At 38.1% G+C, this 18,375-nt stretch overlaps 1 protein-coding gene across 1 annotated transcript in view; it reads right to left on the reverse strand.

Moving 5' to 3' along the window:
• The window catches only part of MAP3K5 (mitogen-activated protein kinase kinase kinase 5), a 106,749-nt gene that overhangs the window by 42,173 nt on the left and 46,201 nt on the right, over positions 1-18,375 (reverse strand). The window contains exons 7-10 of the mRNA XM_054061142.1: positions 15,066-15,236; positions 10,173-10,285; positions 3,642-3,801; positions 1,406-1,559 (exon numbers count right to left, since the gene is read on the reverse strand). Coding sequence (XP_053917117.1) covers positions 1,406-1,559; positions 3,642-3,801; positions 10,173-10,285; positions 15,066-15,236 — 598 coding nt within the window. The remainder of the gene's footprint in view (positions 1-1,405; positions 1,560-3,641; positions 3,802-10,172; positions 10,286-15,065; positions 15,237-18,375) is intronic.

Raw genomic sequence — 18,375 nt, forward strand, 5'->3', positions numbered from 1 at the left:
TAAAAGAGTAACTGACAGCTAAGCTAATACTGATGGGCAGTGAAGTCCTTAAGTTCAAGCTCTGAGAACAATTCAGAATAAGGAAATCTGCAAAAAACTTTCAGGATAAATTAATCGTGAGAATCTGGGAGAACGGAAGGAAAAAATAGTTACAATCTTTCACTTAGTTCACTTGTTGAATGGTGTCATTTTCCTTCTGAATAGGCAGAAATATAATTCTTGTATTATGAGAGAACGTGCATGTCTGCAACGCCAGAATAGTTTCCTGTACAACACAATCAAACCATGCGGTCACTTTGCTTATCTTTTGGCTCACGCTACTGCAATGATCAGATTCAGTTTGTGTCTCAATATTAATAAAAAATCCAAACCATTTGAATTGGACAGCTTTATAAGTTGGAGCCTATTTTAAACATCTGATTGTGCCATTTCATCATCAAAAATCTAAAAAGAACATGGCCTTATCTTTTACAAAAAACAGAGTATTCAAAATATTTTTTGCTTCCCTGCAAAACTTTATGCCCATTCTCCTTGGAGGAGAACCAGACACCCTAGAGAGTGTTATGTTGCTTTCACTTTACTGCCTCAAGCTTTTGGTGTTCAGCATTAAAATCTTCCTTATGGTTTATTATCCTGTCTACACACAGAAACCACAAGAACTGTACCAAACAACTAGCATGCACTTCAAGTATCTGGGAGGCAACAGCAACTGCTATTTAAAATGAAAGGCTCTATTTGCTAATAGTTAGCCAAAAGGAATAGCGAAGACATTATTTTCCACACATATACAGTTAATATGTAAAGGGAACAAAGATCTTTTTACAGTATGCTTTCAGGACATTGCACAGGGTATCTAATAAAAATTTGCAACAAAATGTTTGTGGAAGAAATCAGAAAACTATATATATGCTTATAGTACAATGTTGTTGAAATACATTGTTTAGTAGCTGGAACAACAGATCTCTTACAGCTCAGGTTGATTTTTAACCTCTAACAGAACACAGGCTTAATTGACAACAGGTTATGCAAAACCTGCTGAGCTAGAAAGAGACCAAAATTAAATATCCTGTCTTCAAAACATAATATAGTGAATATAGTATCACCAGGAATACACTGAAAAGGTTTGCTTTAGAAGCATACCCATTGTTAGCAAACAATAAATAGTGAAGTCCTATCTTGACTTTTTTTCCTTATTACTTTCATATGGAACACATTGTGCAATCCCATTGTAGCTACGTACAATCAATTAAAACCAATCTAACATGCAGAACAAATACATTTCTTCTGGGCAAGTGGTTTATTGGCTGGCAACCTAAAACGAAGTAGTGCTTTCTGTTCATTTTTCTGTTCATTTCTTTTATGTCACAATTTATGAAAAATAACCCACAACAAAATAATCACTTACTGGAAATCGAACTACAGACACATCCGTCTTTGTGGCTTCAACAAGGAAGTCCATCCAGAAGTCCACAAGTTCCTGTGTGGTTGTATGTTGTTCTGGAGTCAGTTTCTTAAAATGCTGATTTATCAAAATAGTCTCTACAACAGACTTCAGGTACCTGTGATCACCCAAACATACACAGATAATAAATTTAATACAGTTTGTTACCTATTAATCAGTTTGTTACAGTTGTCTCCACCTTTAATCACAACTACAGCCCTCACCATTGCAACACCAAGGAAGACTAAGATTTTGGTTCTCCAGGATTGCTTTTAGTAATATCAATTTCCCATTTAGAATTGGAAACATAGCTGCTGTACTAGTAGCTTGAAATACAAATGAGTTCCAGGACACTCCTTCCTGCATATATTCCTGATCCTGTATAATGCCCTCTATCCTAAAGCATGAAAGCTTCATGAAATAACTAAATCATTCACCTATGGACAAAACTGAGCCCAGGTCAAGCTTGTTTCAGTAGTGACCAACTTAAATAAAAACTCAGGCAAGAAGTCCACTACTTATACTTTCTACACCGTTCTGTCTTCTATATTGTATGTGCATTGGCAGTTGTTTAACAGATTTCTAAAACATGATGCTTCTGGAACTGATTATACTATAAAGATGACAATCACTCCACTAAGCAGCCTTTTGGCATTGCGAGGGAAGGACAACAGCAGTGCTGAACACCTCTCCTAAACGCAGATCATCCCTGATTCGTGGTACTCGGAACACTGCTTTCCCTTGGCATTTTTGTAAAACAAGAAGTTATAAACAGAATTTTGTGCCATTTTTATGAATACCACAGCAATGAGATCTACACGCTTAAAGAGGATTTATCGCAGTTATTGCAATTAGACTATTCATGAAAACTTTATTTAGAGGCTTATAACAAGAAGTATAATGTAAACTCAGAGGGCCTTTTGGGAGCAGTTCCATAGCTGTGCATTTTCCAATCATCCTTCTTAGGCCACGGGGATATCCGGCTTAAGGTATTGTATCTACTCCCCTTTGCATCAAGTGGGGTCTGCTGAACGGCAGGCAACAGACTGGGGCAGAATTGCTCACAGGAGAAATCCTTTCTAAAGCACAAATGAGAGCGCTGCATTTTCAGAGTTTAATCCATAGACTTAAACCCCAAAGGCACTGATACATAAAATCCTGACAACCATGCATACATAAACTCCAGAAAACTCTACCAGGAGACTTCCAGAGTGCACTATCCAGCTTCTCAGTAAAACATGCACATAGTAAAAATGGAAAACCTTGCAGATAAATACACTATAAAGAGCATTTATAAAATATTTGGTCAGAAATTTGAGTTTTTAATTTTGAGTTTCCTATGTTATGTCGATACAGAAGTTTATCATTTCCTTATTTTAGCACACGTACATTCACTCCCCTCTGATCAGCTTTTGGAGACACTTTTTAGCCTTTATAAAAAGAAAATATACATAGGCAGTCACATACACATTCCTTCAATTGGCAGAGTGACCACTTTTTTTGATCAGAAAGGACTGTTCTCCCTAGCTAAAAGGATCCCAGCCCTTGATGAGTAGGTGAGTGACCCTTTCTTGCTGCCTAGATCCAAAGCAGAACAGATGCCTGCTGTTGGAGCGCTCTTGGCCTTAGTGTAACAGATGTTGAGTCTACAGGGTTGTCTTTAAACCTAGATTTATAACCTTTCTATTAATTGGACTTTAGTCTTCATTCTTCTCAATCATAATGAGATGCAACTTGTATCATACAGCTCATTCATGTTCAAGTTCCTAAAACAGTTGGCATGTGCAATAATCATCACAGTATTCTGAGGTACATCCACACCTCTCTAGCCATGCTGTCCACATTCCCAAAAAACTTTCAAGCAGTTATGACTAAATCCACATGCCACTACCATTTCTCTTCAGCAATGTAACTACTGAAGTATGGTGCCTACAAGCAACTCCTCCGATCCTCCTCAGAAGAGCCTGGAGCTAATGGTGAATATGCCCTTCTCAGGCACCAAATGAAAGACTCCTATCAAATCTATAGGAAGAGTCCCTAGTTTGGTTGAAACCACAGTGAAACAATACACGGACAACAAAATCTGTGAAAAAAACCAAGACCAATCTCCTGTCACCTAAATACGATGCCAAATGTGAAGACTGAAGGAGTCCAATGTTTTAATATGTAGCAACGTATGTGATCTCACTTATCACCTTACCATGCTGGTGCCTTTAGCTTAAACAGCTTTTCTGAAGCCTGGATGACTCTTATGTGGTCATTGGCCAACATACTGGCCCCCAAGAAAGATCCCACTTCCCAATAGCTCTGCAGTTTCTCCAAGCTCCCTTTTTTACCAAGCAGGCTGCTGATCTTTACTCCTGTAGTAAAAAGAATAAGAGGTGACAGGAATGTATTAATGCAGTTTTAAAATAACCATTTCTCTGATTTGAAATCTATTAATTGTTTAAATTACTGCAGCCTCTCCATTTCAATGAAGTAAGATGGAAATCATACTTACCAGTTAGTGTTATATGTCTTCCAAACACCCTAAGTGGTAACAGATTTTTTTTTTACCCTCCCCCTCCTCCTAAAGGCTTCTCAAGAAAGCAACTTTAAGACATCACTGTCAGGACAAGGCCACAGTCAGATTACCTATGTTCTTGCATGGACCTTATCTGTAAAGGTAAATTGGGGCCTTAGGCTAAGCAACATAGCTGTAAAAACTTAACAGATGCTGAATAAGGCACCTATTATGTTTTTTTCTGCTTTGTTTTTTTTTTTTAATTACAAGCCCCAAGCCCCAAACTTACCTTTATAGACAAGGTCCCATGCAGAAGGAACAGATGATCCACTGGGCTTCTTCCAGCAGTGATGTTCTTTTTATTGCCGCAAGTCCTACCCCAATGAAAGACATCTATTAATATTCATAAGTCCCTCATCAACTCAAGACTATGGAGAGCCTCAGGTTTTATTTTGACTTGCTAAGTTTACTGGAAACTACAAGTTTCCCTGTGGCCTTCAGGATGATTTCGTTTCATATTAGCTCCTACATATTTATAGCTAACATGAAATATGCTACACCATTCTCTGCAAAAAAAACAATTTGCAGCTTAGAAGGCAAGCCTCTTCACTGCCATAGCCTTTTATTCACTTTTCCCACACTACTCCATTATGACAGTTTCCCTTCCACATCACCTTCCATTGTCCTTGATATTTAGGCTGAGTATTCACAAGAAATTTTAATGCAACTGTTGATCTTTATTCTTTCCTTAACCTTCCTTAACTAATAGACTAAATTTCATGCTGGAAGCAGTAACAGATCCTATGAAAAATGGGTATCATTACATTAGCTATATTTCAATCTACAAAATTCATCTTGCTTTCTCCAGTTGTTCACATTTCTATGTCATCAACATCAGACAAAAAATGTTTTTAAAATGTGAAATTGTATCCAAGTGTTCTATAGCTTATTTCATGTCTATATTTTACACTTTGTGCTCTCCTGCTAACAAGAAATTGTCATGCTTGAGTAACATACAGAACAAAATAATATATATAATATAATTATAAATTATATATATATAAAAAAAATTATTTGTTCACTTCTTGGGAAAGAATTTGTTTAATTATTCCTGAAGAGAAAAAAATACAACAGATTTTACGAAATATCTCAGATCTACCTGAGACAGGATGCAATGCACGTCCAGCAACTCCACAACATACAGCAGTGACCATCTCTATGTATACGATACAGCTTTGAGCTAGGGTGGTATACAATGCACATTGTCAAGAGATCACTTGAGGATGTACACCTACACTTGTTGGTGCAGGATAGGAAGTGGGAATTTGTGTGAAATGTGTTCAGCGTCAGCTGACTTCTAGAAACCAAAACCTATGCACTATACGCACAACATGGTAAATGGGAAAAAAACCCAGTTACCCGAAGCGTAACTGTCTAAAACATTTGCATGCACATGACAACAACATACAAGAGTAGAAAGACACCTACTACCTTCCAGAGACTTTGAATGTGACCTCATCACAAGAGAAGTAAGGTATCGGCATCACAGAGATGCAGGAATCATTTCAGACAGGTGTACTTTTCCTGGGAGGAAGGGGAAAGGGAGCAGTATAACTGTGTGGAGGGCCTTTACTGAGTACAGGGTGATGACAGTCACAGTTGCATTGTCTGCTGACAAGTTATCACAAGCTATTTGTCACAGTAAGAAGCTGCACTGGTGTCTGGTTCACAGGCTTATGTACTCTGCTATGATTCATTGCACCTGCAGGAACCGACCCATGACAACCCTCCAGTGTTCCAGACATGGGAACAAAGCCAAAGCAAGGTACAAACTAAGCATGTGGTCTTGATGAAAAGTACAAGTCACATAGGGAGGGACTGGGATTACAGATGTGCCAGGAAGAAGCGTTCGTTAAGACAGTAAGACTGGTGATAGCAAGAATTCTGAGTCCCAGGTCACGGAATAAGGGAGAAATACAAGAACATTGTGGGAGAAAGGATGGAAGTGTAGCAGCAATGATATCAGAAGACACCGGGTTTGGGAATCATTACTGTTACACAGCCTAGATGAACTCAAAGTTTTATCCAAGTATTCTGTGGAGTGAATCCTATTACTTTAGAGAAAACAACATTTAGAGAAAACATCTCATCAAATTCTTCTGAGAAAGCTGAGATACTCAGTGCTAAAACTCACTCTAGTTTGCTGACCTTCCTCTACAAAGCTCATCTACAAAATTCCTTGTCCCTGAAAGGCAAGTTAGAAGAAAGCAGTTGAGGCATGGAGGTATTAGCAATAGGTTCAAAAGCCTATAACTCTAATTTATAGCAGTGGGTTTGTTTTTTTTTCCAGTGGGTTTGGTCTTTTTTGAGGGGTTGAGGAACAAAGAACCTTTTGGTGCAAACTGAACACCTTCGTGAATTTCACTGTGAGTTTGTGGTCTCCTCATATAATTTCTCTTCTCTAGTTTAGTTTGATTTTACCATCTTTAACAGTTTTTTGAGAGTATAAAAAAATCCAGGCAAAGTCAAGACATTCTCTCCTTCCATGATAAACTTTGCATTCATGGCAGCGGGAGAAAAAAAACCCCAAACCAGTAGCTGAACTCTAGTATGTTTTATCAAAAATACTTAGCCTTAAAAGTAAATGACCTGAAATAGAGGAACTATTAATGCCAGAAAAGCCAATGTTTTTATAACACCAAGAATATACCCACAGCTTGTGAAGAAAATAAGATAGAGGAAGTAGATATTACCAGTTAAATGTAACTAAGAAGGCTTTATTTATAAGCTGCTTTCCTTGCTCAAATATTGACAAAACAATTCATATTACAAGACCCTCTGTGTGCCAAAGTTGCACAGCCTGGAGAGATCATTACTGTCAATGCAAAGCACTGCATTTCTGTTTTGGTCTCAAAGTTCTGCAATTTTGTACAGTTAAGAAAGCAATATTATACAAAAAAAATAGGAAGAATTTCATTAACGCTTCACATGATCATTTAGTTTTGAACTATTACCTGACAAATAGAGGTAGGAACTACTACAAGGCAAATTTTCTGATCTAACACAGATTGGCAAAAATTCTGTTGGATACCAGACTTAGTTTTACTAGAGTTATGACATTATTGCCAACGTGATCAAATATTGATCTTCTAATTACAGCCTAATGCATCCTCTGAAGTGCTATTTGGGGCCATATCCTTCTTTAGCTCTTCCCAACTTATCAGTATCATTTTTATATAACTTGTACTGAACTTCAACCAAGTTGCTCTCGCCTTTCTCCTCATCTCCCACCAGAAGACAAAATTCCTTTGATATCTATGTGCTACAGATCATGATACAGGTGGACACTAAACTGAAAGGCAAATCTAACTACTGCTTACGAATGGTCTTGCTCACACAGATCTACACAAAAGGTGACATCAAGAGTGACGCGAATGTAAGATTCTTGGGATAGGAAAAAAAAAATCAAAACATTTTCCCACACAGCCTCTGTGGATTTGCTTATTGTTGGTTAAACCGCTAATGTTAGCCCAAGACAATAATAATTAACTAATAACTAGACTATATATAGATAATATACTATATTATCCTCAGAATCTAGCAAAACTCAAGTCAGCTGACAAACCTCATTGTAGAAAGACAAATGTAAGGTCTTGCACCTGGTAAAACATAATCCATGAGTGCAGCACAGGCTGGGATCTACCCACCTTGGGAGCAGCTCTGTGGAAAGGGACTTGGTGGACAAGAAGCTCAATATGACCAAACAGTGCGCTGCTGCAGCAAAGACAGCCATCAGGATGCCGGCTCACATCATCAAGGGCATCATCAGCAGAGATAAAGAAGCCATTATCCCAACCTACTCAGCGATTGCCAGGCCACGCCTAGAATACTGTGTTTAGTTTTAGTCCCTGCTATATTGAAAAAGATGTGGACAGGCTGGAGAGGGTCCAGAGAGGGGCCACAAAGATGATTAAACGACTGGGAAGCCTCCCATACCAGGAAAGGCTGAGAAAATTAGGTTTCTTCAGCACTGAGAAAAGAAAGCTTGGGAAAGACCTTATCACCATGTTCCAAAATGTAAAGGGTGGCTACAAAGACGGAGATTCCCTTTTTACAAGCAGTCACATGGAAAAGATGAGAGGTCATGGGTACAAGTTACTCCTGGAGAGATCAATTAGACCAAAGAGGAAAATTTTCACAAGGAGAACAATCAGCCATTGGAGTAATCTCTCCAAGGAAGTGATGGATTCCTCAACACGGCACATTTCTAAGATTTCACTGGACAGGGTGCTGGGTCATCTTGTCTAGATTGTGCTTTTGCCAAGAAAGGCTGGACCAGATGATCCTTGAGGTCCCTTTCAACTCTGTATTCTACAATTCTATGAACAGTGACCATGGTCTTATCAACAAGAAATCAATGACACACATACGGTCTATATTATATATGCAGTCGAAAACTTGTTTCAAAATAGCTAAATCAGTCTGAGGCTTTAAGTATCACAACAGTATTTCCCATAATGAAATAAGAAAAATAGACACTAGTAGATAACACAAGGGATTGCAGCAGATGCCAAGTAAATGTTTACATAAGAGAGATGCACCAACAGGTAAAAAAAAAAAAACTTCCACCATATAGCTACTACCTAATGATTTCTCCACTAAATCATTTATCGGCCGTGGATGGAACCTTAACAAATAAGGAATCCTAATTTCTGTAATGTTCTTCATATAAACAATAGGGAAAACAACACTAGCCAAACTCATGTGAAGATGATATCAAACACCCAATCTGTACAAATAACACCCAGATTTCATCATTACAATTTGTCCAAATTTAGTTGGCTGTAGCCTGTGTGCAATTGGGAACTTTCTTTTAAATTTAAGGATTCAAATTAAACTACACAATAAATACAGTCCAAGCTTCACTAAAGTATCTAATTTAAAATTATGCCAGCTGAGTGAATATTTGCAAATGCTACAAAGAAAGCAAAACATGTATTTTTACCTCCTACACTGGCACAAGAATTCAAATTTTAGTGTAAGAGATTAAAGTATTCTATCCAATCCAAAAAGCAAAATCTTGCCCACTCACAGAAGGGCAAACACAGTAGTTGGGGCAACTCTATGCAGCCTATCAGATTCAAATGAACACCTTCATTCACACCGGTGAATTCCAATTTCACTTCCATTATCTATGTGAAAGTAACCATCTCACTCTGGCATTCACAGTCAAAAATCTTCTCCATCTAGAAAATTACTTCCAGACATAGAGTGTACACCTAACTTCTAAACTAAAGCAGTGGCTCATTATAGATACACCCTGTGGAGTGAACACTGCATCTTTCTCACTTGATAACCTCCTCAGGAGAGAGAGGATAAAAAACAGTCTACAATAATTTGCATATACAAATTCATGGAGAAGAATGCCAGTTTCAAAAGATCTCTAACTACAAATTACAACATGCAATGCTTTCTCCCGTAATTCCCTGAAAGTGTTACTGACTAATCTTGACTTTGCACTGTCCATCAAAATCACACGAAAAACAGACATCTTAATTCTTAAGCAAGATTATTTCGGTTTTGTATGATGAGGGTGGCAAGTCACTGGACCAGGCTGTGAAGTTGTGAATGCCTCATCGTTGGAAGTGTTCAAGGAGCAGGCTGAGCCACCTGATCTAGTGAAAAATGTCCTTGCCTACAGCAGGTGGGTTGGGCTAGATGGTGCTTAAAAGGTCCCTTCCAACTCAAACGACTCTGTGATTCTATGAATACAGACATTCAGAAGGCCTCAAAGAAAGCATCAGAAGAGAAACATTCTTCTCTCAGCCTATCTCAAGCCCAAGTGCATTTTTCCCACTCTTAGAATGGAATTTTGTCCATGTTCCCTGCAGTTCTAGAGTGTTTTGGTTTGAAAGAATGCCAGCTGGAACTGGCTCCTCTCCCTTCAGGTGTTCCTGTTTCACACCAATTATGCCATTGCAAAGAAGGGCTGCCAGTTTTTACTACAGTCTGGTAACCAGTTAAGACCTTGAAATTGGAACTCTGTCTTCATGACAGCACTAATCTGCAATCAGGTGGGATCAGTAGTGGTGGTGGGGGGACCAACTTAAATATTCACATTCTCACTGTCAAAGCAACTGTACACAATCATCAGATTTTTCCCATTAAGTCTGCTGTCATACTTCCACTAGAATGCGATTTCATTGTGAATTTGCAAGATATAATTACCAACTTTCCGTAGCTCAAAAGAAGTATCAAAGCAATGTCCAGCTGCCAGGAGGAGAACTGCATAATTAATTCCTGACTGTAATGTTGGCTCTGACTCAAACGCCTTCTTGAACCTAGAAAAAAACAAACAAATGAGTTTACTTTCTAAATAATGTGATCTAACAGGGACATAATTATACTTTTAGGTACTTTAAGTGCTTATCTTCTGTTTACACAGCAAGAATCCATGGAAGCAAAAATATTTTACTGTTTTCCACACATGCTTTGTGGTTATTTTTAGGAGTCCATTACTTATACATCCTCCTCCTATTTCCTTTCCCCTCAAACAACAAGCACAGACCCTATTCACCCACCCCAGTTAAGTTATACTGTCTTACTAGATCTCCAATTTTCTTTAAAACTGAAGGAAGAAAAAATGCTGTCAGCTTGTAAGAGATCTGTTTCACAGTTATCTTATTAATAAAGCTTATTAATTTATTCTTAAATATATAAATTTTCACTGACTTGAAACCTTAGATTCTATTGTGGAACTGCTACAGTGACATACAAGAATATCAAAATGCATAAGCACAAAAGCCATACAAGAACATACTTCACATTTGGCTATGATTTCAGCTACTCTAAATTTTATTCTTTACTGGATGTCTCATTGGCATTGCCTTTGTAAGTCTATTCACATAAGAAAGGACTATGTCAGATTTTATTCTCCTCAAAAGGAAGTGAGCAAGCAAGAGCAAAGGCAGTGGCAGTCACCTAGTCTAACTCAAAAGAAATCAAGGGGCTTCACACAAACACAGCACACACTATCTCCATGCTAGCAATACAAGTTGCGGTGACAATAGTGACAGCAAACCTACAGTGTGCTTTAAACTTGTTCTACAGAATCAGAACATTTCTAGTTGCATAAATACACACAGACATTTACACACACCTCTGTAAGGAGGCGGCAAACAAGACTGCTATATGTGCATTAAGGAGCACAAGAGATGTGGTCCACCACAGTAAAAGCAATGGAGTTTAAAATCACCTTCAAAAGGATGTGAAGAATCCAGTCAAACAAATGGATTATGTTAAAAATAAAAATAAAAATAAAAATAAAAATAAAAATAAAAATAAAAATAAGAAGGTTATGAGATTAAATAAAGAAGGAAAGAAAAAGAATATATGAAAAAGCTAAGGCTTTGGCTTCCAGGCCATGCTTTGGCATGTAATTGAAGCAATTTGATCCCAGCAATATAGCTGCTTTTTAGATTTTTTTAACTTTGTTTGCTGATTTTCCTGCTCTAACAAAGTAGGACTTTGCATCCTTTGATGTAAGTTCTGCTTTCCAAAACTGCAAGACAGACTCCTCTTCAATCTGCTATGTGTATACTCTTTCTATACTCCAGTTGCCTGCCTCTAAAGAACTTAATCATTAAACAAGAGTCTAGTGCTCTAATTACAACAAAACAAGGAAGTACGTACATACAAAAACGTTCTTCTCACTTAAAATAAATGCCATAAAGACCCGCCAACCAAACAGGATGACACTCTCCTTGATTCTAAGCATATATAGTAAAAAGAGATCTGAGTGGCTGACATAATCTTTTGGAGACATAATGATGCTGGGAACTGGACTCCCTTTTCTGCCCTAGAGACTTTTCATGATGTAATTCTCATGCAACATCAGGAAAAGAAGACAGGAAAGACTGACGGAAGAATACAAAAACCTTGAAAATAAGTATTTTTGTTCCATTACAAGGGACCATACTTTCTTTTTTTTTTTTTTTTTTGTTTTGCCCCAAAATACCTCACTTCTGGCATGACTACGTAAACTTATGTAATTCTTGGACAGATACATACAAGGCTTCGAAATGTCAAGATTGAATAAGCATCTCTTATGCATATCAACAGGTGGGCACATTTATGCTGTAAACAAGGTTAATCATACAAGCAAAGGAGATGGAGGTGACCTTAAGTTTACAAACTAGTTTCTGCTTGCAGAAGCAAGTGGCAAAATAGGCCTCCCGACCCCTTTTCTTAAATATGTAATCACAGAGACACCACCAGCATGGCTGATGGGCTCGGTTTTGGCCACTGATGGGTCCACTGGAGGCAGCTGGAACAGGCTGTGTCCAACACAGGGAAGCTCCTGGCTTCTTGTCAGAGGCCACCCCTGCAGCCCCACACTGCCAAGACCTGGCCACTTAGCCCCAGTAAACCAGGTAGTATATCCAGGGAATTTCTGTACGTAAGTTCTGCCTTTTAATATCAAATTGCTTCCAAATCTCCCTTCCCACAGCAGAAAGTAGCCACCTTATGGCTACTTGCACCAAGAAATATCAGTATCCCTGTAATCCCATTTACCTCTCCTAAATTTTTACAGCCCAAAGTGTAATTTCTATTTGCTGTGATCTTGTGCTGACATTCCTAAACCTGCCTTATATCCACATAGCCTGGACACCAAATTACAGACAAAAAAATAAAAAAGAAAAAATAACCTGCAAGAATGAATTTCGAACAGATGGAAACATTCCCTGTTTCCTAAACAACTCACAAGTCACACCCGTTGACAGATTTAAATTCAACTGGTGGAACTGCTGTACATTGTCATGCCCCAAGTATCATTGGTGCAGGTGGTAACCTGTGCAGTATTGTTGAAAGGTGGTAAGATTTAAAAGTCTGCCTATAAAGCATAGGCTGTCTTAGCAGCTGCAATTATAAATGCCATCAAGAAACTGAAATATGACATTTGAGAAAATATTGCAGTGCAGACACCGACCTAGGAAGGTAGCAGTGAAAAGATTTGAATAAAGATTTGATAGCTTTGGTAAGTCTGATTTACACTGTCAGTGTGCAACAAGAAATGACAGTTAATAATTAATCTTTCATCTCTTATCTCATATTTATATGAAAGATGTCTCTTATTCTGCTTTTTGATTGTCAAGAAAGTACATTGCCTGCCTAGTTGCCTTTTTTTGCCTTTTTTCTTTGGTTCTGCTGCCAAATTCTCACTATCTTATGCAATTAACTCTACTTCTCCTACACTCTCATTTCTTAAAGACTGAAATAACGTCACCACAGAGGACCAGAGTAGCACTACAGTAGGTTTGCTCCTTCCCAAGAGCCTTCCACTGAGTTGTGAATCAACCTTTCAGCCACATCAAACCTGCTATATGACTAATACTAGAACTGAAATCAATATCCAGCATAAAGTGCAAACCAAAAGCAACTGGCCCATCAGCTTCCAACCGAACTCCAGCTTGACATGGCAGAGATCACCTTCTTCTATAGCAGCAGGCACAGGGAGCAGTCTGTATTGGGCCCTGCTCTCCAGAGACCTCAGGGATTATCTAAGGGCTGGCTGGTCAGCATCCTCCCTGCTGCCAGAGTTGTCAGCCTGCTGTCCATTCCCAAGCTGGTGTGCTTGACTGTAATAATTTTCCCTAATCAAATGTATGGATATCATGATTGCCAAGATGCATCTATTAAAAGCGTGTTAAAACGGCTACAGGAAATACCCTAGAAGTAATTCCAACTATTATAATTATTCTTAGTTCAATTATGTTTGAAAATCTCAAAGTTTATATGTTTGGAAGGCAGCATGAATGAGGCAAATGCAACATGTTCAACATCAAAAGTAATCCCTGTTCTATTTAGCCTATGGTAATGCCTAGTATTTGTACACAGGAGTACATTTTTCTTTTTATACTCATTCCTGGCATAAGCAAAATATTTTTTGAAAACAGAATCTTGAAAGCTTATCATGGGTTTTGCCTCAGAGGAAACAAAATTTTTCTTTAATCCAAAATTATGAAGCAGGACGGCAGTATGCTGCATTCCTATTATTTCACTATCTTCCAAAAATCCAGTAGGCATTGCAAAACTGTGAAACATTATCAGCAACTATAAACGTTACTTGTACTCTGAGGCCATAAATGGTAAACAACATCTTATTTTTTACCAAAGACAGTTCTAATCTGAAGTTTGCTGTAAACGAATGATAAATAAGAAGGGAGAAGAAAGCTTTCCATTCCAAACAATTATTTCAGCAGGCAGCTGATGAGCACAAGACCAGAACTAGGACCTGATGTGCAGGATACATAAACACAGACTATCCATATTGTCATCTTAATCACAATGGAGAAAAGCAGCTGATCCTGACAGAAGTCTAGGATGGTTTCCAGTGCCTCCATTTCAAGTATATCACTTTTGGGAATTAAAAGCCCGGTAGATAAAATAAGAGATAAGAACTTTAGGGTTTTTTAAACCTATTCAAAACAGCTTTTTAGTGCATTTCAAAAGCAATTAAAAAAATGATACTCGCCTCTTAAATTAAGATAAGAATTTGTCTAGTCTATTGTGCGGTTCTTTGACTATTGGTGGTCTCGTAGTCCACTGTAATAGTCATGTACTATATGGTAGTGATGGAGTGATAAAACTTTCACCAGCATGAGTTTGGAACAGTTACACTGTTTGTGAGCATAGAAGCCAAAACCAGATAGATCGGCCCATTCTAAGCATCAGTGGAAAGCTAAACCTCAGCACATTTAAACCTAGCTAGGTACCATCTATCAGATTACAGATGTACCAGTCGATTCATGGCTAGTATTGTCTGCCCCAGATTCCTAAATACAATACAGTAAACAGGAGACTTCACATTTGAGAAAAATACACTCTGATGAGAGCTACCTAAACTTTCAAGTGTCTGAGGCTCTTCAAGAACTTTGCAGAACCAGATCTGTGAACAACACATCTCCAATTCTTAACAAATAAACAGAGAAGATTACAAGATTCAGTGTATCCCTTAAGGATGCCAAAGATTTGGAATAAAAACAGTCGATATACATTCTTGTTTAAGGAATATCCTGCTAAAGCTAACAAAAGGACATAGGCCAGGACAATAGTACTCACCAGAACGTCCCTTTGTCCCTGCTTTCTGTATCTGTGAACCCAGATTCCAAAAACATGTCCTTGTAAATCCGACCAACCAGGCAGTACATATCTGAAGCTACTTTATCTTCCTGTTCTACCAGAGGAATCATAATTTCTAGAGCTTTCTGTCTGTCTCCAGGCAGATTTCGCCTGTTAAAAAATAAAAAAAAAATTATTTAAAAAAAAAAGATAAATAAAGTTAACAAGAAGTACTTTTTCAGTACCATGTTTGATGACGTATGTCTGACTTCATCAATATAAAACTTGATTCCAGACACAATGATCCTATTATCTATACAGACTTCTCCCCACCTCCCCTCCCCTCCTCTCTCCTCTCCTCCCCTCAATTTCCTTTCCTTTCTTTCTTTTCTTTCCTTTTCTTTACATTGTGGGATACTTTATTAAAGGCCCCCAAACATGTTTTGTCTCTCTCATGAAGCATCAGCAAAGCACTGACAACAGCAACAGGAACCTCAAGAAGAATTCTTCGAAAAATTATATGTTATTTTCTTACAAAATATAAATATATGAACCTAGGTTTCATAGTGAAGATTCTTTCCATGGTAATTCATGCTTTTAAGGCAAAAAAAGATTCCATCTTGTGACTTTTTAAAATATATATTTTAAAGGTGAAGCAAGAAAAACCCCAAAAGCACAAAACAGACTGAATTCCCATGGTAGAGAAGGTTAGGAAGCAAATCAAATAAGGTGACATTAAGAAAAGTACTTTAGACAAATAAACCACATAATTGCAAGCATTAGACACCTCCTGGTGACTCATAGTTTGGATACATACACCATTCGGTATCAAGAGTTTAGAATTTTCTACATATTTGTGTACTGATCAAGCAAACAATCCCTTTTTCTCAGCAAAAACTACTCTTCAGTGGTTTGGGTAGACTAGTATATTTTTCTTTTTTGAGAAATTGCTTGTAATATTTGAGTGGCTACAATTTGAATTGGGGGAAATTCAGAAAAGTGCTTATCAGTCTTACAGACTTTGCACTGAAGCACCTTGCAAGAGAAGGCCACCTCAGAAAGTGAAAAAACAACCTTCAAAAGCAGAGAAAGAACAGATTCTATTTGATCAGAGGCTCAGTAATGGATATTTTTTTTTTCCCTCGGCAAGAACGTATCAAAGTTTTGATGCATCTGCACAGGCAGCATCAACGTCAAACCTTAAGAGATCCGAGCATGTCTACTCCAAGTGATATCTGAGTTAGTGAGCTCTGAGCTCTTGTATGCAGTTCCAGAAGGAAGTGATATAGAAGAAAATGTTTAAACAAGTGAAATAGGTAGCAGAGGAAGTATGAGCACTTGCTTCGTAAGAAAAATAATTAAGAAAACGGAGCTAAAGTACTTCTTTGGGCAGGCAGTATAAACTACTTCCCTGAGTAACAAACTCCGAAGTGCTGGCAAGCCTGGGCCAACTTCTATTGATGTCTCAGCCTGATGAGAAAGATAAATGAAACCCAGTGTCCCCCTTTCCCAATCTTCAATCCAGTCAAATTCTAACAAATTAGGAAATGCCTACTCAAGAGTACAGAGCTGTGGCACACTACCCAAGTAGTTCTAGAAGGGCACAGTAAGGCTGGTTTGCTTACGAGATGGACAAGTGCTCCAAATCCCAGGGAAAGAAATCAAGCTCTCCTGGCTGAGCAAATGTAAATGTCCTTCAGGTCTGTGTTATTTTGGTTCCTTTGCCAACTGGTCACTTGCCCAGCTATTTAAGGTTTGCTTCCTTTTGTTTTCTCCTCTCATACTGAACACTCAAGTAAAGCAACAAGGGCAAGTCTATAGCTTCTTCACATTTTTCATTTGACTTTCATTACAGAGGAGTGATTGTCAGAATGGAGTTTCAGGTGAATAACTGCTCCACATCCTGTATCAACTATCACTAATCCAGATCAAACCAATAGCTACTTGAACTTAATGAGATCAAAACCAGTAAAGCATAGCAGTGTTCTGCAATATAAGCCATTTGCATTTTGCTGGTCTCCTGGGACAGGGGTCCTGACTTTTCCTTCTGCCTACTCTTCTATCATCAATGCCCTCACACACTCTCTTGATTTAGGTCAGACTAATCCTGACTAATTGAGTTGCTCAATCCTTCCGTACTAGTGACCTGGATTAGGTGCAAGAGGGGCAGCTTCTTCCACAGCAAACACTCACAGATGTGCAGAGTATTCCAGACCTATCCTAGCTCAGGAAACATTTCCTATGTTCCCCAAAATGTGAAAGTTGCAATCAGCCCAAGTAATGACTTATTGGCATACACCAAAGCATGACCATTTTCAAGGCTGTCATGGATTCCAGTCGAATTTACAATCTTAAGAATGGACAGGGAGGAAAAATCTATCTGAATTCCTTTGGAGGCACTGTGCAGATGATTTGTATGCCAGATACTCTCAAATGCTACATCTTACATCAATAAAATATGGGGTTTTTTTCTTTTCTTCTGAAAGAAGTCCCAAAAGAACCAGTATAAGAATCTGCCTTGACAAGTTTATACTGCAGTTCTACAGGTTTTTTTTAGTACACCAGAGAACTAGTTGAGTCCTGTTTTCAAAGATGACTTTGTTTTAGAAAATAGTGACCCTGGGGTCTAAAAAGTTGTTAAAATTCCAAGGTACACATAGTGGCTTTTGTGAAACCTATGTAGAAGTGGCAGATGTGTGCTGGATTATTTCATTTGGAAAGCTCCACATATGGCAAAGCAGGAACAAAAAGGGCACTGTATTTGTACCTTCATATATCTGGTACAAAGGAGCAAGAAAGGACCCAGGAATAGAAAAAGCAATGGCAGACAGCTTTCTTTGGTTGTTTGTTTTATTTTTGTTCTAGAAACAGTGGGGGTTTTTTTCAACTAATTGGTTGTGACATATTTTTGTTATGACTTTGACATGATAAGCATTTTTTAGCCTCTTTTGGAGAACCTGAATTAAAATACTCAAATCTGTGACAGAAGCAAAAAGATGTGTAGATGTTTTCTATATCTGAGAGATTCAACGCCTGATGACACCTGGTCTACTCTTCTAAACGTCAACAGCAACACATTCATTGTGGTTAACAGCAAGGGAGCAGAAAACCTCTGCAATTTCCTATCAAAAATTGCCCTTCTAATATCTCACCCAATTGCTACTATCCTAGGAAAAAAATCTGGGCTTGGTTCTCATTTAAGCCAAGAAAGTAGTGCATATTGCTGCATGTGGCACATTTTGTGCATGTAATCAGAGGACATGAAAAATTGTTTATTATTACAATATAATAAAATCCACTGACAGATATT

This window comes from Cuculus canorus, chromosome 3 (genome assembly GCF_017976375.1).
Source record: "Cuculus canorus isolate bCucCan1 chromosome 3, bCucCan1.pri, whole genome shotgun sequence".
In the NCBI taxonomy this organism is placed as follows: domain Eukaryota; kingdom Metazoa; phylum Chordata; class Aves; order Cuculiformes; family Cuculidae; genus Cuculus; species Cuculus canorus.